The 21,709-nt window shown below is 44.7% G+C and overlaps 1 protein-coding gene across 1 annotated transcript in view; it reads left to right on the forward strand.

Moving 5' to 3' along the window:
• Znf827 (zinc finger protein 827) overlaps positions 1-21,709 on the forward strand; it is a 148,940-nt gene that overhangs the window by 14,987 nt on the left and 112,244 nt on the right. The window contains exon 2 of the mRNA XM_042701742.1: positions 17,428-18,471. Coding sequence (XP_042557676.1) covers positions 17,428-18,471 — 1,044 coding nt within the window. The remainder of the gene's footprint in view (positions 1-17,427; positions 18,472-21,709) is intronic.

A 21,709-nucleotide genomic window follows, 5' to 3' on the forward strand; every position in this document is an offset into this window, starting at 1 on the left:
TGTTGAGCTCCTAACCGACAGTCACGCATGTTGTTTTGCTTGTCATTGCCAAACATGCCAGTGATGGCTGAATGGCTTTATGCATATATATATATATATATATATATATATATATATATATATATATATATATTTGTGACACCAAAAGATGTTTGCTCAAAGGTTAATTTTTCAATAAAGTTAATTGTTATTACGTTATCAAAGACATTTATTCTTTTTTTTTTTTTTTGGGTCTGGTCGTGGGGCCTGAACTCTGGGCCTGGGCGCTGTCCCTCAGCTCTTCAGCTCAAGGCTAGTGCTCTATCACTTGAGCCACAGCACCACTTCCGGCTTTTTTTTTTCTGCTTATGTGGTGCTGAGGAATCGAACCCAGGGCCTCATGCACGCAAGGCAAGCACTCTACCACTGAGCCACCTTCCTAGCCCCTAAAGACATTTATTCTTAAGTGCAACCAGCAGGGTATTTTTCTTTTCCTGTGTAGTTTCTCGTGTCAATTTTATTTACTGTAACACTGTAGAATGTCATGATTGCTAGTATGGTTTGGTGCTATTGCCTTGACTTGAGCCCAGGTGCCAACAGCTTTATCTGCCATTGCTTTTCTGTCATTGGCATAAATGTCAACAGAATGGAAAGGGCAGATGGTATCTTAGAATTATTAGGAAAGCAGATTTGATCTTGAAGCTCACTGAAAGGGCCTTGGGGACCCTGGGGGTTCACAGACCTCCCTTTGAGGGCCACCCTTCTAAGGTACTTATGTAGGAATGGCAATCTGTGTGTTTCTTCAGTTTTATGGGGTAGCACTGCGTCCTGTTGCATTTTGTGAATATTTTCCCTGAAGACCCCAAAGGTGGAGGAAGGACATGAAGTTTGTGAGATTTTTTTTTTTCCCAATCCCTTTGGATTCTTTCGTTCTGTCAATAAATTTGAGTGGCAATATGTGCTTTACGCCATATCTGTTAGTTTTAAGTTAAAGTAAGCTCAGCAGGCAAGTGACCTTTCTTCCCTATAAACACATATGGGAGGGACCTTATTGGTCTATGAAGATTCGTCATGTTTACCTGGTGACTTGCTGTTCCTCTGCTGGAGGGGATCTCCATTGATTGCCGTGAGTCTAGCATGATTTGTCAAGGGGTGGCTGAGACGTTCTCACCCAGAATTGAGAGTGTTTCTGGTTTTACTGTGTTCTCTTCCTGGTTGCTGTGTCTGTTAGCTCACTCATTTGGGTCAGGAGCCTGGGTTAAAATCCACATGCCACCCTCCCTTACCATACCGAACGGATCAAGTCTTGTGGGTTCTTCTTCCAAAATATGTCTAGGACTGACCATGTCCATCCTGTCCCTGCTGTAGTCTATACTCAGTGAATTGAAATAGCTGTGAGCTTAGGTCCTCTTTTCTGCCTTTTTTCTTTCTTTTTTTTAACCTCAATCTCTCCTTCTCTTTCTTTATCCCAGTCCACTTGTCATGTGGTCACCATGGTGGACTTTCTCAAAAATATTTTTTCTATAATCCTGGTGGTCCTTATTAAAGATCTTTTAGGCATTCACTAAAAGGCGGAAGTTTTGACATCTGAGTCCCTTTCCTCAGCCTTGTCCCTGCCCCTATGCCGCTGGCTTCGTTCGTATTGACTGACCTGTCTTGCCAATCACATTTGTGTTTTCTTACCTTGGCGTGTTCTTTTTACTGTATTTCTGGAATGTCTTCAATCCAGATGTCTGATTTGCTTGACAAAGGGCTTCAATACTGAGATCTCTGTGATACCCTTCCTGTCTCTCTTCTTATCCTACCATTGTCTCAGCTTCTGAGCAGAATTAAACAGCCTCATCCTGGTTCCCCTGGATATATCATCATGATCTCCTGTATGGATGGCTGATGCTTACTTGTCATTGTCCTAACTGACTTGAATTTTTTAAGGACATGGATAATAGTACATGGCTTATTCCTTTTCTGAATATTCTTACAGATAATAGCACCTGGCCTATAGTTGGTGGCCAATAAATAAATATTGATGAATAAATGAATCAGTAAGGGGTCAAGAATTGGTCACCAAATCAAAGCAATAGCTACTATCAATACTATTGAATGAATGAAAGAACTTAGTGGATCACAGACTCAAAGACAGAAAGTATATCATATGGTTGTTCAAAGAGTGAAGAAATGAAGCAGGTAACAGTGAGTGTGAATCACAAGGTTTTAGAGGTGGAAAGGGCTTTAGAGACTATCTCCTATCACGTCCATCTTTCAGAAATGAATTGCTTAATTCCTGTATCTAGCCTATAGGAGGTGAAGAACCATGTTGGTGTATTAAAAAAAATGTAGCCTGGAGATTCCTGGAGAAAGTCACGTGATTCAGGAGGAGACTTGGCTCGCAGGGCAGAAGCCATGGTCCACACCACAAAGCCTACCACAGTCTAAGTGCAAGAGGGAATGTTTGTGGTTGGAAGTCTCTGGAACATTCCAGACCATAGAGTTTCCCTCCACTATTGGCTTTTGCTCCCTTGCTGTCTTTAAACTGTGCCAGGACTGTAAGATTTTCCTGATGACTGGGCACATTCTACATCTGGATTCCCTGGTTGTAACAACCATGCAGTTTCCTGTCTCCTTTGGTTGAGGTGACTGTGATGTAGAGCTGGGAGCAGTGTCAATAGCCCTGAGGTATTAGCCCTACTCTTTACTTGTGAACTCTCATCTGAGATCTCTAGGGACCTCGGCCAAAGGGAAAGGGGAAAATTGACTAAGTACCGAGTCAATGCCAGGTGCTCTCCATACATAATACCTTCGCAATACCCCATAAAACCTCCGATAATTGCATCCTATTCTATAATGCAGAGGAAGGGCTCCTACGAAGTCAAGGAAGCCTAGTGGACTGCAAGGCGGGATTCAGTCCACAGCTTGTGCCCTTTCTGGTTTGCTATGCTTTCTTTTGCTCTCTAAATGTTTATCTGTTTGTTGCTATAACATAAAACTTCTGTGGCCTTATTTGATCAACTTGGCCAGTTCTTGAAGCTGCAGATGTTTCATGCCTTTGAGGCAGGAAAGCCTGTAGGTATCCAGTTTAGTGTTGTCTATCCTTGCAGTTGACTTGGCTGCCCCACGGGATCCCCGTGGATGGGAGGAGAAGCAGGTGTTTGCACTGTATTTTATGGACAGTACGTCTAAGTCACGGGGACAGAATGTTTCCCATTTGTCCGGTTCATCACTGCTCCTGACACAGTCTGTGGGTTAGCAAACTGTAGGGTCTTCAGTTTTTATTAACTGAACATCAGGAGTCACATAGCTGGTAGGAATCAGCCCAGTGCTCCATCCACTGCTAAATGTTCCATCCTGCTCTCGAGATGTTCAGTTCGCCTGTGTGAGACCTGAGGGGAGATGCAGAAGAGAGGAGGGAAAGGGAGATGGAGGGGAGGGGAATGGAGGGGGAATCTTTTTAGCTGGTTATCCATGGAATTCCACAAACCTAAACAAGTACAAGCCACCCCTTTGAATAAGCCCTTTTTTCCTTCGTTCCTTCCTTCATTCCTTCCTTCGTTCCTTCCTTCCTTTCTCTTTCTTTCTTTCTCTCTTTATTTGTTTCTTTTTCTTGTTGCTTCTATTCCTTTTGATATTTTATATAGGATTTCAAATCATGTCCTATTTACCCAAGACACCCCAAAACAATGATTGGAAAAGGAGTGGTCATTCCATAAAAGATCCACACTGGAGAATCTCTGGAGTCATCTAAGTTCATGTTTATCAGAATTAAGACAAACAACCAAAGGGTTAAAGTGAGGCTGTGCTGGTCAGATGTGTGTCCATGAGAGCTGGGGATAGGTTCTTAATGCCCTACTTTGCCCTAGTGCCCTGGGGCTTCTCAAGGTATGGATTATAACCCACTGATCAGTTCCAGTCTCTCCCTTTATATGTGACAAAAATGAGATACAAAAGTCTTTCATGCCTCACACAGTGGCTGATTGTGAAAAGATGCTTCTGGAGCAGCATTTGTCGTAAGCTAGATTTTAGTACCGTTTTAGAGCTCTATTCTGTTTTTACCATAAAGAAAAAGTGCCTGATTTTTGGAGACAGGATTTCAGTATATAGGCTACGCTGGCATCAAATATACTGTGTACCCCAGATTGGTCTGGAACTCAGCCTTTCAAATACAGAATTAGTTATGTGCCATCTTGTCCACCTTGTACCTTTAGAGTAAGAGTTTTTTTGGGGGGGGAGTGGGGAGGGACATAACCCTTTGAGTTAAGAATGGTATTTACATTTTTAAGATTATTTAAAAAATTAGTAACAACAATTAAACAATGTGAGACAGAGACTGTATGTGACCCTCAAAGTTGGACTTTTAACTACTGCTGATAACATGGATTTACCAACCAAAATAAAACCAACCAGTCAGACAACCAAACAGTACCCCCAAAAGCCTCCCCCCAAATCTAGGCCTCCTCTAAGTAACTCCAAACCACATAGATTTAATACAATGCCTGAGTAGTAGAATGTGTGTATATCAAAAAGCTTTTCCAACTTACATCCCTCAAATGATCTTTAAATAGACCAATCCATTTCTACTTTTCTTTCTCAAATTCATGAAAGATAAGCTGGTTAACTCAATACTTGTAAATCTGTAGCTAGAGGACTGCAGAGACTTGTAAATTCTATAGGGAAAAAGAAGGGTGTGTCTTCTTCGCAGAGTTGGGGCATTTCATAGACACTCCCCAGAAAGGAAGGACTGAAGGACCTATTGTGCCCCTATGGTGTTGGCCCCTGTGGGTCTTTGTCTTTGCACACCAAAAGGCTTCTTCTGCTTTGTCTTGTTGTGGGGCACCTACTTTGGAGTTGACACTTGTCTAAAACAGCAGCTTTGCTAGTCCCTGACCTCAGCCTGACCGCTTACTGCATTTCCAAAGCACTGTAACCATTTGGGAAAATGGAATGAATGTCTTGTCTGAGCATCAGTGCTAGTGACAGTAGCTTTGAAAACAGAGCCAGGTTTCTGTCCAGGTAGAAGGATCTAGCAAATCTGTCAGTGCAAAGTCAGGGGTGGGGGGAAGCCTGAAATGAAGTTACCCCCAGGAATCTTCCAAGGACCAGGTAAACGAAGCCATTGGATTCTGAGTTGTGAAGGGAATTCTCCTGTACCTGTAGGTTATCCTGGCTTTGGAATTGCCTTAGTTTGTTGGCTGGTTGTAGTTTTTGTCAGTTATCCTGGTCTTTTGGTCTCTTGTCCTTGACTTCTTATTTGTGTACCTGAAAGTGAGCAGGGAAAAGAATAGGAGAGAATGAACAAGAATACATTTGATCACTTGATAGCAGCCTTGGCTCTAAGCCTGGTCAGAGTAAAGGTTAAAATTGTTGGCCTCAATCAGTGCATGAAGTTCAGTTTGCATTAGGGGTGCCCTTGTGATCCACTATCCTTTGATGTCTGAGACTCTTGGGCATGACTACTGAAAATATTCTTCCAAAATCAATGACACCAATGTGTGGGGTAGATGGGGAACTCCTTCTCTGTATCTGTGGTGTGTGTGTGTGTGTGTGTGTGTGTGTGTGTGTGTGTGTGTGTGCCTGTTTGCATTTAAGCACTAAGCACAAAGCACTTGTCTTGTCACTAAAGCACTTCTCTTTTGTGGCCCTTTATGGATATACACAGTTTTAGTGATGGGAGGATTTGCTATGGTGCTTTGTTGTGCAGGTGGAAGGCTCTGACCATGTGTTTTGTTGGCAAGGTGAGTCCCGCCAGCGCTCTCAGTAGGTGTCTGTCCCACAAGGAACTTTTGTCCTTTTGTGTGGAACCTGAGGTTTTGCAAAGAAGCCATTTATTTACCTATAGAGTCCTGTTTCTTAGACTCTAGAGTGCCCTATTATGTTATTAGGACTCTTCTTTTCTGGTTAAGTTCTTTTTTGATCTATTAAGGATTTCCTGGTGATTTCAGTAGTTTGGTAATTTATCGCTCATCTTATGACAGGTATTGGTAATGTTCAGATGAAAACATTTATACAAGAGGAAATAAAAGGCAAGGAAGCAGATAATCGACCAATTTATCAGCCTTAGCAGACAATTTTTCTGATAACGACGTGGTAGGCCATGGTAGATTTACTTCTGATTGCTTGAGGGGCCGCTTCTATATGTTTCTTGCAGCATGGAGGCACAGAAAAGGGCAAAGGAGCAAGTAATCAATCGGTGGGCTAACCAGCGCAGTTTGGGTCTCTACATTTTCCTTCTGGGAAGTGGACTCAAGTTATATATTGAACTGTTCCTTTGTTACTAATTTGCTACTACATATTTAAGGCTGAGTGTATATACTTTTATATATATATGTATATACACACACACATATATATATATGTAGCTCTAGTTAGTAGAGGTTTTCTTGTTAGTGTCATTAAAAAAAAAAATCTGTCATGTGAAAGCTATTTGGCTGAAGTTTAGAGGCAGGCAAAAATAACCTGTTAGGCCATTCTCGGTCCTTGCAGGTGCAGGACTTAACACTAACAAGCATTAGGTTAGTTCAGTGCTGTAACACCCAGTTTATGCAAAGATGACATTACTGACTGAGCCTACAAGTTAGAATACAGAGATGAACAAATCTAGAGAAATGTCCAGGGTTCTCCATCCAAATTGAAGTACATTCATTTTCCAGGGCTGCTGTAATAAGATATAATAAAAGTAACAATATAACTTTATTTCTTTAAAAAATTTAATACTTGGGCTGGGAAGGTGGCTCAGTGGTAGAGCGCTTGCCTTGCTTGCCTGAGGCCCTGGGTTCAATTCCTCAGCACCACATAAGCAAAAAGAAAAAAAAGACGGAAGTGGCGCTGTGGCTCAAGTGGTAGAGCGCTAGCCTTGAGCTGAAGAGCTGAGGGACAGCGCCCAGGCCCAAAGTTCAGGCCCCACGACTGGACCCCCCCCCCAAAAAGAATAAAAATAAATAAAAAAGTTAATACTATCTTTAAGCAATACAAAGGTGTGTTTTGTTTTGTTTTGTTTTGTGGGTCATGGGGCTTGAACTCTGGGCCTGGGTGCTGTCCCTCAGCTCTTCAGCTCAAGGCTAGCGCTCTACTGCTTGAGCCACAGCCCCACTTCTGGTTTTCTGGTGGTTTATTGGAGATACGAGTTTCATGGACTTTTGTGCCCGGGTTAGCTTTGAACTGCGATCCTCAGATCTCAGCCTGCTGAGCATGAGCCACCGGTGCCTGGCTGTATAAAGTGTTTTGATTTAGTGTATCAGTTTATGAGTACGGTGCATCTTGGTTAGTGTCACAGCTCACAGCAGGAATTTATGTTCTGTAGGTGGCAACTCTGAGATCATGAAGTGAGCAGGAAGGGCCATGCCCACAGTGAGGATTCCAGGGTGCTCCAGAACTCTCTCTTTGTTTCTGCAAGTTCCTTGGCCTGTGGCAGCATAACACCAGCCATTCTGTGGCATTCTGCCTGGGTACACGTCCATCTCAGTGTCTAGATTCCCACCCTAATGACTTCATCTTAACTGGGTCATCTGCAAAGCCCCATTTCCAAATAAGGTCACTCACAAATCCTGGGGTTGCGGCTTGAACATCTTCTGGGTGGGACAGAATTCACTCTCAGTTTCATGCCGATGAGCCTGATAGTTGTTAACTCTGGTTATCAAAGAGAAAGAAAATAAGAAAGAGAGAAGAACATGTCTTCGCTGATGATGTAATACAGAACAAAAGTATGCAAGGACTATTAAGATAGGAATAGTCGCCTGAAGTCCACAGGTGTGTGGAGCTATTCAGTGTGGGGACAGATTGACAGTATGGCCAGAAGCCTTTGAGATATTTCGTGCATACACACATGGTCCGTGTCAGGCTGTATGTTCTGAGGTACATGCATTCTAAAGTCTCCCCAGTTAAAATATAAAGAATACTGAGTGCTTGATAATCCCTAGCTAGTTTTTGGTGATCTGAATTTGTGTGTGTGTGTGTGTGTGTGTGTGTGTGTGTGTGTGTGTGTGAAGCTGCTCAGTCTGTTAGATGTCCTTAGATTTGTATTTAACCCGGCTTCATCACTCAGCATCTATGTACAATGTGTAAGCCATTAATTTTTTTGGAAACTTCGTTGCCTGTGCAATTTGCTGACACACATACACATGTTGAATATAGCCGCAGACATATTTTCAGAGTTCTGTTCATGGGGGTTCATTCGTTCAGTGGATGTTTATTGGGAGCCTGCTGGGTACCAGGGCTTGTCATTCATGTAAACACCGCATCTAGCAATGCAGGCACCGGCATCAGGAGGAGACATCTGAGCTCCAGTCTGCATTGGTTGACAGTCAGCTATGGGGTCATACTGGAGTCTTTCAGTGGAGTCTTTCAGACTAGTGATTTTGGATTGTATCTCCCAAATAATTCTAATTACAAAATTTGAATTCAACACATTGGTTTTCAAACTCTACAGATCTATTGAACAGTACAGGCAAAATTCTTTGCCTCTGTGCTTTTAGCTTTTATCTCTGAAAATGGTGTGGGGGGAGAGAGGGGTTGGTGGTCAGAGGACTAGTGTTTGTCTGCTTCCTGATTTATAGCAACATCAGCAGTGAACTATGTACACTGAACTCTGGCCCCCATGCTAGGTAGCTCCATATGACATTTTAATTTTAATGGTACTGGGGAACAATTCAGACTCTCATGCATGTAAATGCTCTTATCACTTGAGCTACACTCCCAACCCTTTTGTTTATATTTCATTTTTTTGAGATAACTCATTAACTTTGTCCAGATTGGCTTTGAGCTAGATCTAGATCTTCCTACCTCTGCTTCCTGAGTATCTGGGATTATAGGAGTATACCACTCTATCTAGTTCATACATTTTGGCAAAGCAGATGAGTCTCCAGAGACATGTGTAGAATCGTTCTGAGGAATCCATTTCCCTTGATGGTTTGTGGGAAACAGAACAATATTAAGTCAAGCCAGGCCTCACTATGGACAGAGTAGAACACAGAATTCACTTGAAATGTAAAGCCACACCTCAAAAGAACTTTGGGGTTTTCTGAATGGAGCTTCAGCTTCCATTCTGCTTCGCTGTCTCTGTTGAGGTTCTGCTTTCTATGTTTCTTGGCCATTGGGGAAACTGTGGTCTAAGGGTTTGAAGAATGGTTTCTTATTCTGTTGTCTATTTGACTCACAGGAGAAAGATGGCGTTATGGTTGATAGTTTTGGAAACAGTTCTCCTTACTATTACCAACAGGTAGATGCTGCCTTTCTGATGGTTAAGCTCATCCTTCCTTTTCACTCATGTATTTGACAAATAATAATTGAGTGCCTACTTTGTATTCATTACTATCCTCAGTGATGAAGATAAGCAACAAATGGAGCTCTTTCTTAAAATGACATTTGAGAGGAGACGGGAGGAAGTAAGGGAATCAGCCATCTGACTGTGGGAAGAAGCAATTGCAAAGGCCCTGGGGAAGAGTAGTGGGAGATGAGGGTCACAGGTATGCAGATTATGCAAGGCCTTCAAAGTAAAGTCAAGGACAAGATTTTGAAGTTTATTGTGAGGAACATGAAGCCATTGTGCAGGCTCTGGGCATGGGAGTAATGGAATCCAACGTAGTATTTCTTGAGAGCTTACTCCGGCTGCAGATTGAGAGTGGCAGTGGGTGGCCACTGCTGTGTTCGGGGCCAGGCATGATCGTGATGGATTCCAAGGTGGAAGCAGCAGAAATGGACATGCGTGGCCAGCATTGGGATGTTTGTTGCAGACAGGGCCAGCAGAATCCAAAATAGAGTAGAACGAGAAGAAGGCCTGTAGTGGGATTTGGGGGTCTACGTACAGGCCAGATGGAGGGCATTGAGGTAGGCAGCTGGCAAAGGACCCATAAAGGATCTTCCTGGGCACTTTATGTGTGTACAACAAACCTAGTAACGTACAGTTTGGAGTGCAGTTTGAAGACAGGAGTTAAACCAATACTTGGTAAATATCGTCATGTGTAAATACTCACGAGGCCCTCGTCTGCTGGGCCCCCCTGCTTTTTCCAAAGCTCTGTATCGCCTCCCCTCTCCCCTCAAACCCCCAGCATCTGGGTGTATTCTCCATCCTGGTAGTTTTAAATTACTAGTAGTTAAAAGAAAATGTTCCTCTTGGCCTCGCTGCCAGCCATTGGGTATCTTGGGTATTGATCTTTCCAGAACGGCCCTCTTGGAGCCTTTGTCCTGGTGAGCTGCTTCCTGGCCCTGGATTTACCTCAGACGGTGGACTGGGAGCCCTGAAGACCTTTAGTTTCAGGTTGGCATGCTGTGGGGGATAGGCAAAGGCTCGTGGGTTACAAAGGAATATTTACAAAATTGGCAGGTAAAAGCCGCTGCCGTGTGGGTGTGCTTCAGGCTTCGCGTTGTAAAATCCGTTCAGAACAGCTCGATAGGCAGCAGCAGAAACCTGTGTTAAACGTGATGGAGGGGTTTGCCTTGCTCTTCCTGGATACCTCTTTCCTCTCCTTTCTTCTGTGACCCACATTGAGCCCAGGGTAGAACCCACCCTCTGGCGTCAGTGATAGGCCCTAGGAGGGGAACATGACCTCCAGCAGGCCAATCAGAATGGGGAAAGACCTTTTGCTAGTCACTGAGAGTGAAATTCCAGATCCTTACTGCAGCCCGGTTCTCAGTCTCCTGGGAAAAGTGGTGTAAGAGGAAGACGCTGGAAGGCAATGAGAGGAAAGCCCCGATGGGGTTTTGGCAGCCTATCTGATCTTAGCCCCTCTGTACCCCTTCATTGTTGGGAATAGGGATTCGAATATTCCTTTCTTGCTCCCTGCAGTCCTGCTGGTTGGCTGGGACCCACCAGGGAAGTCCCAGTATCTGTCTGAGCAGGCATCAAGCAGGAGTCCCCAGTGGCTAACTCAGGGCTACTGGCTACTTATCACCTCCTGGCTTGGTTTCAAAACTATTAAGAGTGGTAAGGCAATCAGTAAGCTCTACTTTTAAGAAACAGATAGATTGGTGTGCTTTTAAAATGAGGAGAATGAAGATTCCTCCCCCTCCATCATGTTAATGCTAACATTCCCCATACCCAGGCTCGTTCCTTTGTGAAGGTTTGCCGGGGAGAAAGCCTCCTTAAGACTGTGATTTTCTAACGTCTCCTGGTCAAATCTTAGGCATTCTCCCATTTTCAAATCCACCAGCCCCTCTGGAATTAAGCACTCTCTCATCTCCATCCACACAAACATGGCTGTGTTCCTTTGTGGTGGCATCTCTGGTGCTGAGAACATTTCCCTGAGCGTAACAGGTACTCAGGAAGTGGTTGTTGAAGTAGTGCAATTACTAGCATTGGTTTTGCCTGGTGACTTTTTTTTTTTTGGGTCCGGTTGTAGGGCCTGAACTCTGGGCCTGGGTGCTGTCCCTCAGCTGTTCAGCTCAAGGCTAACGCTCTACCACTTGAGCCACAGCGCCACTTCTGGCTTTTTTCTTTTTGCTTATGTGGTGCTGAGGAATCAAACCCAGGGCCTCAGGCATGCAAGGCAAGTGCTCTACCACTGAGCCACCTTCCCAGCTTCTGCCTGGTGACTTTTGTACAGATTCTTCAACTTCTATTGAAGGGTGTAAGTAAAAGCTGTTTGTGTGGTTTATAGCAGATATTACAGGGATAATTAATGCTAATACAAATGTGTAGCCTTGAAAGACAGCTCTAAATATTTAGCTGTAGAGGCTAGGATGGAAGGAAAGACTTGGAAGATTCTTAGATTAAAATGAACCAGGTTAGGCAGTAGGTACCACACCTGTAGAGGTGTTGGAACTATTTATTGACTGTTGGCCAAGAGTCAGCCCACTCCAGAGTTGGGAAAGATTGAATCCTGCTCTCTGAAACCCGTTGGCTAGATTTCCATGGACCACAGGTGGGAATAGTATGGGTGTAGATGGCGACATGAACTTCTAGATTTCCATCTATACTTGCTTCCCACCTAAGTCTTCCTACATACATCGCTTCTCTGTCTGCCCTGTCTTTCTGAATGAGAATGTTTCAAGTTGCATATTGGACCAATTAAATGCACCTGATTAAAGCTATCCAACTGAGAGAAGGCTGCGAGTTGGAGAGCCATTCTGCTGGAGAACACAGCAAGCGTGGGTATCCAGTGGGGGACCTGAATTGTAAATAAATGTATTAGGTAGTGGAGTTTTGTTTTCTTTCCCCCAAAGGAGAAGTATTCTCCTTTATTTATTCAGTGAATTTTCGTTCTGTAGTTGCACTATTTTTATTCTTAATTCTATGAGTTTCTAATTTTTTTATAAAAAGAAACACACACACACACACAAACACACACAGAGTTTGTAAAATTGACAAGAAACTGTGCAGACCTGACAGTTGGAGACAGAGGTTGCTGTAAGCTTAGCAATGGAAATAGCTTTTTTTTTTTTTTTTTTGGAGGTTAAAAATAACCTATTTACTAGGAGTTATTTACATTGGCCATTTAGAAGTGTCCCCAGGATGTCTTGGATAAGAAAGCTGTGAAATCCCGGGGAAGCTTTTCCAGGACCTCTCTCTGCTTCCCAGAGCTCCTCCTATGGCTTCTGTGTTGGTTGATAGACAAGAAAATAGAGGTGTCTTGCTTCTGGGATTTCTCAGGTTCTGAAAGAGAGGCAGAAGACAAGGCCTGCCTGACCTCTAGCTCCTGGGGCTGCAGGAGAGCCTGGCGGTGTTCTCCCGCACCCCCTGTCCCCCCTCCCCCCTCCCCATATCGGGCACTGGCTGCCCTGTGGCTGCTGTGGGGTGGGAATGTGGGGAAAGCTGGACCAGTGCAGCCCCCCAGGAGCCCCCCCCCCATGACACTGACTGGGAAAATCCAGAGTCGTGGAGCAGCAGACACAGTTAATTCGTGAATGAAGATGATTTTTGGCAGCCGAGACCCCTGTAGTTTGGTGAGCTGAATACATATTTGTCTGAGCCTTGTCTGGTTTTCTCTTACCTCTTCATCTCCTCCCTTCCCTTACATTCATCTCTCTGAAAGTCTCCTGAACCTTGGATTTGACCTCAGGTGATGTCCAAATCATTTAAGAGATGTCACCCCTTGAATTCCTGTGCTTGCTCTTTTGAGGTCTCCTGTTAAGATTCTTCAGTGGCTTATAATTTGAAAAGCTTCCATTTCAGAAGCAGCAGCTTGGAAAAATGACTGATAAAGTATTATGAGTTTAGAAAACATTCTTATTCTATCCACACTTTCTGACTGTCCAGTGGTATGGCTGTTTCAGTGACTCTGTATGTGTGTGTGTGTGTGTGTGTGTGTGTGTGGTGTAAAGAATGGAGGAATGAATGGTTAAGAAACACAAAGGTATTTTAGAGAATATAAACTTCTCTAAGAATTCTTTGCTTGTTTGTTTGGGGTTTGTGTTTGAACAGCGTTGGAAAAGTTGTACTTAGTGTAACTATTAAGCCAGGCCTGGTGTTACACATCTACAATCCCAGTACTCAGGAGGCAGAGGTAGGAGTTCCAAGTGAACCTGAAGTATATAGTAAGACCCCACCTCGAAAAGCCCAGGGTTGGGGATGTTGCCCAGTGGTAGAGCACTTTGCCTAGCACAGGTAAAGCCCTGGGTTTGATCCCCTGAACTGAAGATAAATGTAGAGATTAGGTCATTCAGGAATGTTTGCAGTGTTCATCACTGCTTGATAGAAATAGTGTGTGATCTGACAACTTACTTAGCTTTAGGGTGCGGGCTTGGACTTTGCCAATAGATGGCTAACTTCTTTAGGCAGTTGAATCAACCTCTAATTCCTTCACAGAAAAAGAAAGGGAGTTGTGAGGTTAGAATGTAAGAATCCGGGTTCCCCAAACTCTTAATGGTTCCTCTCCGTGTGGATCTGGACGGAACACTGCCCTGCCTAGGATCTCTGTTGCTGGTTTCTGATTTGAGCTGGTGGAAGGATAACAGGATGGGGGCAGAGGGCAGGCCAGAGTTCCCCAGAAGTGGTCATCCCAGGACCTCAGTACATTGTGCCGGCTTGTTCGAGAAGCCCTGGGCTGGGTGTTTGGGGATTTGGGCTTCTTGTTTCTGGTCCCAGCACAAAGTGGCTGTGTGGTGTTGATTGAACCAATAACCTTTAGCATGTCTAATAGTCTCGGTAAAATGATGAGATTGGACATTTCCTTAGAACTCTAGTTCTCAGACTCTTGGTTTTATGTTCCTTGCTAGTTAACCCAATTTCATTAGTGAAGGACAGCCTTTTTTCTTTTCTTCTCCAGTTTATTTATTTATTTTTCAGGGTCTCACGTTTTTGTCCAGACCACCACAGTTCTCTCCCTCTGCCTCTTGGGTATCTGCAGTGACAGGTACATGCCACCATGCCTGGCTTATTGACTATAATGGGACCCCACTAACCTTGACCCTGGGCTAGCCTCAAACTTAAATCTTCCTGATTTCCATCTTCCTCATAGCTTGGGTTACAGGCATGAGCCACTGTATGTGGTCCTTAGGACCAAACTTACCTAGATACTCTAGTATGACAAAAATGTAATCTAAAAGTATTTAAGTTTGAAGTATATATTTTCCCATTTGTTCATTTAATGAATGCCAATAAAGACCAAAGAAAAGAGAATTAATTCTTACTGTAGTGATTTTTAAATCTTTAACTTCTTAAAAACTATTTATAGTAGATGCATCACGTGATTCTCTTGAAGGATAAGGTATTTAATCTGAAATCAGGAAAGGTGGTTTGCTAAAGAAACACAAAATTAGCCCTATTGTTGAAATTGATGTTGACTGCTTGGTGTTTGGTAAAAAGCATTCCTTCGAGAAGCCATCAGGGAGATGAAGAGTTCAGGTCACCACGGACTTCAGGAGAGATGAAAAATGTTCAAATCAACATGGCTAGAAGGAAATGTGGCAAATCACAAGGAACCAGACTGTTTTTAACAGAGAAAATTCAATTTTATCTGCCTTTTTTTTTCCCCCAGCAAATTCCATTTGATATTTTACATTTTCTTGATAACTTAATAAAGAATCTCAGGAAGGAGTTGCAGAACTTTAGCTTCATGAAAGAGAATTTGTCATTTGTGACATTTTGTCTCTAAATAGCATGGGGAGATCAATGTATTAGCTTAGAGTTCATGCATTGCTAGTTGTTAGCTAGTTTGGGTCTGAAAAGGGAACTGCCTGTGATGGGGACTGAACTTAGTACTGGTGAGAATTTTGCTTCATCCCTAAACATTCATTGAGCTCTGTGAGTGACCACACAGTGTGCCAGGCCCAGTGTGTGGGGTGTATGGTAATAATAAAACCCAATCCGGGCACTAGTGGCTCACGCCTGTCACCCTTGCTACTCAGGAGGCTGAGATCTGAGGATTGTGGTTCAAAGCCAGCCCTGTTAGGAAAGCCTGGGAGATTGTTACCTCCAATTAACCACCAGAAAACCGGAAATGGTGCTGTGGCTCAAAGTGATAGAGTGCTAGCCTTGAGCTAAAAGGCTCAGGGACAGTGCCCGGGCCCAATCCTGACCTTCAAAGACAGACCGCCATTTTGGAAGAGAAGGCAATAATAGATCCCTTAGAGTGCTACAAAACCAAGCCAAAGAAAATATGCATAGACCCTGGCTACTTCTCCCCACCTGCAGTTACCTGAGCAAGGGGCTCACCGTTCCTCACCTGGATTCTAGCCTCCCGCGTGTCCCGGTGCCGGCCTACACCTGCACCGTGGGTCCTACACAGTCACCAGAACAAGCCTTTGACCAGAGAAATCCTGTCATGTTATTCCTGCTGTGCTAGATGTCAGTAGTGTACTGAGTCCTGCTGATCCGATGGACACACCTTTCATACATGGCCCCCCCCCACACACCTGAGCCCTCTCTGGCCTCCTCTCCCACTGCTCTTTACCACAGGCTTCCTTGCTGGGCCACAGGCACATGAGCGAGGCTTCTGCTGACATTGTGGACACGATGATTCTTCCTTGTGGACCTCTGCAGAGTGGACTGGTCTCACCTTCCAAGTCTTTGCTCAAGTGTTACCACCACCTTGTTGAAGTCCACCCTGACTGTCCTACTCACATTAAAAAAAAAAAAAAAGTTGTACCTGGGCAGGCATGTGCTTTCCCACTTGGGCCATGTCTCCAGCCCTTTTTTTGCTTTAGTGATTTTCAGATAGGGTTTCATATTTCTACTTGGGTGGGAATCCTCCTATTTATGTGCAGCTGGGATGTCAGGCATATACCACCATCCAGCTTCTTATTGGTGGTAGGAAGGAGGCTGACCCTGAACTACCGTCATCCTGATCTTTGCCTTCTGAACAGCTAGGATTGCAGACAAGAGCCACTAGTACTCAGCTTATAATTATTTCTTAAATGAGTGAATGAATGAGTAGGAAGAGGAGAGTCATTCAGACTGAGAACTCTGAGGAGAATTGTAAGGAAGAAACCATGGAGCTGGGTTCAGAAGGACGAGTGTGGACAGCCAGCTTCTCTGAGAAAAGACATTTAGAGAGAGTGTCATGAGCTAAGGTAGAAAAATGGCAGAGCTCAAGAGTGAGCCTGGAACTGCAAATAGACCCACCTGACTGGTGCTTGGGACAGTGAGATGGGGAGGGGCTGATTGAGAAATTAATGGGCTTTTAGCAGGGGGGAGGGGAAGGAACGATTCCTAATTACTGTAGCAAGCATGTCGGAATCAGACTCACAAGTAGCATGCATGACATGGGAGAGATGACCATGGCAAGAAGTCAGTAATACAGGGTACTGGCAGGTGCGATTGGACTGTCTGCAGTACTCGACTATAGTTGCACCCGGTCACGTGACTATTAGGATCTGTGCTTCAGAACAACTTGTGAAATGAGTTAGGCAGGGGTTTTTCACATATCTGAATTTGCTTTTCATTTTATTATTGTTCTCTTTTTTATTGTTATCATAAAGATGATGTACAGAGAGGTTGCTGTTTTATAAGTCAGGTAATGAGTACATTTCTTTTGGACAATGTTACCCCTTCCTTTGCTCTCTCCCAATTTCCCCCTCCCATCCCTTTACTATTAGCTTTAAAAAAATTAATAGCATCTTAAGCCAAGTGCTAGTGGCTCTTGCCTGTAATCCTACCTACCCAGGAGGCTGAGATCTACTGAGGACTGAGGCTTGAAGCCAGCCAAGGCAGAAAAGTCCATGAGACTCTCATCTCCAATTAACCACCACAAAAAATGCCAGAAGTGGAGCTGCGGCTTAAGCAGTAGATTGCCAGTCTTGAGCAAAAAAAGCTAAGGGACAGTGTGCCCAGGCCCTGAGTTCAAGCCCCAGTAAGTGGCTCACAGGCACAAAATAATTGATGTTGTGTTGGAGGAAAGGGGTTGGGAGCAGCTGAGTGACTGTGGGCCTCCGTTCCCTCAGGGGGCTTACCTTTGATGGTCACATCCCCTCTGCAGGGCCAGCCGGCTGCTGTAGGGTGGTTGGCCAAGGGGGAGCCTCATTTGAATGTCCCCGCCGTGCTCACCGCCCATGCCGGCACTAAACCTGCTCTCCTTACTTCCCCAGATGTTAGTAGGCAGGACGAGGCCGAGGCGGAGCTCAGCGAAGGTGAAGCCTGGTATGGAAACTCGTCAGAGACGCCGTCAGAAGCCTCCTATGGCGAAGTCCAGGAGAACTATAAGCTGTGCCTGGAGGACCCGATCCAAGAGCAGTCCACGTCCCCAGACACCTCCCTGGGGAGCGCCACCCCCAGGAGCCACACGCTGGAGCTGGTGGCCCTGGACGGGGAGGTCCTGCGAGACTCGCTGCCCTGCCAAGACCACCTGTCCCCCGGAGTGTCTTCTTTGTGTGACGATGAGCCCCCGGGCTCCAACAAACCCCTGAGCAGCAACTTGAGGCGGCTGCTCGAGGCTGGTTCTCTCAAACTGGATGCCACAGTCCCGGCCAATGGCAGAGTGGAGTCGCCCGTGAACGCGGGCTCCAACCTGTCCTTCTCCTCGCCCTCTCATCATGCCCAGCAGCTCAGTGTCCTGGCCAGGAAGCTGGCCGAGAAGCAGGACCAGAACGACCAATACACTCCAAGTAGCCGTTTTCTCTGGAATCAAGGTAAGTGGTTGTCCACGTCAACCACCGCCTGCGGCCTGTCCCCAGACTCGGCCATCCTCAAGCTGAAAGCCGCAGCCAACGCCGTTCTGCAGGACAAGTCGCTCTCCAGGACGGAGGACACCGTGCGATTCGAGTCCTTTTCCTCCCCCTTTAGCTCCCAATCTGCCAGTTCCACCTTGGCAGCGTTATCCAAGAAGGTCAGCGAGAGAAGTTTGACTCCTGGTCAGGAGCATCCTCCTCCGGCCAGCTCTTTCCTTTCGCTGGCTTCGATGACCTCCTCGGCCGCCCTCCTGAAAGAGGTGGCCGCCAGGGCCGCTGGCACCCTCCTGGCCGAGAAGTCCTCCTTGTTGCCTGACGATTCTCTGCCACCACCGCCTTCTGAGAAGAAGCCAGAGAAAGTCAGCCCCCCGCCGCCGCCCCCACCCCCGCCCCCCGCGACGCAGTCCCTGGAATTGCTGTTACTTCCAGTTCCTAAAGGAAGAGTCTCCAAGCCTTCCAATTCAGGTATGCCATCCCTCTGTCCAGTCGTCTTCTTGACTGTCGGCTGCTCTGTCTTAGGTGCCTCCCTTGTCCAGTCGGGTTTCCCTTTGGAGCAGAAAGGAGAATAGGAAAAAGAGAGAGAGAGAGAGAGAAAAGCCAGCACCCACAAACAGAAGCCGGCAGAGTCACGGTCTTTCATGTGTATGTTACACAAAGGCTTCACAAACAGCCTCGTGTTTGAAAAGTAATGAATAATCTTAGCAATCGACAGGACTCCCTCCCTTTCATGCCAATGTTGGTGGGGTTTTTTCTTTTTTTTTTTTCTTTTTCCTTACCAAGTTCAGGCAAGGTCCACACTAGATATATTTAATGGGAGAAGATCAAAGCATCTTTGCTCTGAAGGGCAAGGCGTCACTGAACATAGAGAGAAAAACACACACTGCTTTTTGAAAGGGTGGCCTGGGGGGAAGGGGGGACTGCCTTTGCCACATAGACTTTTGTATAATCAGTAACTACCCTGCCCTAATTTATCACCGCGTATACTTTCATGTTAGCAGTTTTATTACTCTTTCTTTCTTTTTTTTTTAGATTTTAAGCCTTTTCCCCCCCACTGATCTTATTTGACTGTAATTTCTTGTCATAGAAGAACTCTGGGAAAAAAAAAAATGTTGCCAGCCAAACATAATCCGAGCATTTCTTGCAGGTGCTTTATTTTATTTGACTCTAGGTGGGTTGTAAAGGAATGAGTGTGTGGGCAATTTGAACGGTGAGCTTGTTAATATTTTTTAGGGGCGTTGGTCTTTCTGAAGGAGAAAGCCCCGTGTCACACTTTTGATACTCAGAGTTGATCATCTCGGGGCATACTTTAGTGTCTTGAGTTCTCATGTTGGAAGTCTCACTTTGGGTGCAGGTTGTATTTGAAACCATGCACATGAAAAATACATGTTCCTGGGGATGGAGGCAGGAGGAAGATAACCTGTCAGACGGGAACAGGAAGTGGGCTGTGAATCCTCTTAGTGATATAAAACACTGCCGTTGGAAACGCCCTGCCAGCTTTCGATGATCTGTACCAGAGTGCTTGGAATGGCAAATACTTGACCGAATGGTCACAGCCAACCTCACTTTGGTGTATTTATGACAAATTGCCATTCCAGTTGCTGAGTGAGCTGCATTGCCTTATTATCATTACCTTAAAACTTGTATAAATAGCAGAATGGAACTAGGAAAATGGGTACCTGGCACTCTGGTGACTTTCATGTCATGCAAACCATTTGCTGCTGAGTTGGTGAAGTGTCCGTTTCTAAAATCCTGACGTGCTTATCAATTCTGAGTTCCATTTCTCCAACAATTCTCACCTGCCATCCAGTGAAATAGTGAAATGGCTAAAATTAGGAAGTAGAAAGAACAAGGGGATCTGGGTAATTTTGCAATGGAATAAATTAATCCTAACTTACAGACATTTTGTTTAGATTTAAGAGCAAAGAGAGGGATGACTATTCTGTATGTAACGTGTAATTCCATGCATATTGTCTGCTCCTGCTTATTGGATGAATGTATGAATGGTTTGATGCAGTGGGAATTCATCTGGACACCAGTTACTTGAGGAAAAGCTTAAACCAACTTAATAAACTGACTAGGGTCTGGACAGAAGTGACAGATACAACTGTCTCTTGAAGACACATGGCAGTGGTTATGCCATCTTAAAGAGGTCTTGGGTATAACCTGCAAAACGTAATGATTAGATGCAGTAGAATGAGAAAGAGGTCCTGAGCTTCCAGTGCTGCTCAATCTTTTGCTTGTTTTGTTGAAAGATGAGTACTATGGAGAAAGGGAGGAAGAGATGTATTCCTTCCCTCCTTCCATCCTTCCTCCTTTCCTTCCTTCCTTCTTTCCCTCTCTCGCTTTCTCTATCTCTCTCTTTGCTTGAATACACTCCGCCCATGCCAACATCTCCATGGCTTCTCAGCAGAATTTAATGTGAAGAGATCTGTAAGAAATTGTGGGGTTCCCCCCCCCACACACACTTTTTTTCTGAATTTATCTCTTGCTGAAACACTCGATATATTTATTCATCAGTGAAATGCTGGAAGAAGTTCCAGTTGAAATCAGGAACTTGTTAGATTTGGTCTTTCGGACCCCTTGCAGATGGACTTTTCTGGAATGCCACCTCCCCATATTTCACACGCCTCTGCTATCATCCGGGCTTGGTGAAACAGTTCTGTCTTATGTCAGAATTGTGTTCAGTATCATAGAGCCATAGCACTGATTTTTTGCTCTGAGGATTTAAAGGAAATGAGTGTTCTGCAGTCTTCTCTCTCACCTGACTCCCTTGTATATCCTGCTACGTTTCAGGGCTCTCTGGATGGGATTCAGGTGTGACTTGGCTTCCCCCAAAAAACATGCTCGGAATGTGGCTGCCACCCATGTTCTTGTTCAACCTTCCTCATCATTTTATTTTTCTTATTCTTATTGCCTTAGAAAGAAATCTTAATTTGATTCAAAATAGGTAGACTGGATTTTCACAACAGAAGCAAAAAAAGTTCTATTGCCTAATGATTTCAGTAAGTAAATTGTATCCCCTCCCCTCCAGAAGCAGAGATACAAAAATAAATCACTCACCATGTTGTAAAGCAGTGTTTGCATTGAAAGATAGAGAGAGAGAGAGAGAGAGAGAGAGAGAGAGAGCTGTATCTCAGAGTGTTGCCCCAATAAAAGGGCATGTAAAGTTGGTTTTGAAGTTCCGAAGAACTCTGGGCTGGTGAAGTTGGTCTTCTCTTGGGTAATTCAGACACCAGCATTGCTTTGACCTTCTTTAGGTCAAGGGAAATCTATCCTATGAAAAAAAATAGTGTCTTTTAGGTCTGGCCTTCTTCTTCTTTTCTAAGCAGGATTCTGCGGTGGCCAGGTCATGGTGTATTTAATTCCTTAAGAGTCCAGCACTCGATAGCCTTTCCGCCCCGCCAGGGAGACGTGACACCAGAGGAGGAGGCTGCTTTCATGTGACCTGCGCCCCAGCACATGCCACACTGCTCCTCTGAAAGGGGACCCGACAGAGGGAGGATGATGTCTGTTTGCTATAAAGATAAATGTCACACATTGACTCAATTCTCTTTGAAGCTACTGTTCTATGGCAGCTAAGAATAAAATAAATGGTTTTTATTTTCAAGACAAAGTTTCTTGTTAGAAGGCCAGCAAGAGTCTGAGGATGCCAGGCTCCTGGTGAAAAGAAATAACGGAGAGGATTTCAGAGAGAGGGTCTCTC

This window comes from Dipodomys spectabilis, unplaced genomic scaffold, assembly GCF_019054845.1.
Source record: "Dipodomys spectabilis isolate Male_0828 unplaced genomic scaffold, ASM1905484v1 ptg000297l, whole genome shotgun sequence".
In the NCBI taxonomy this organism is placed as follows: Eukaryota; Metazoa; Chordata; class Mammalia; order Rodentia; family Heteromyidae; genus Dipodomys; species Dipodomys spectabilis.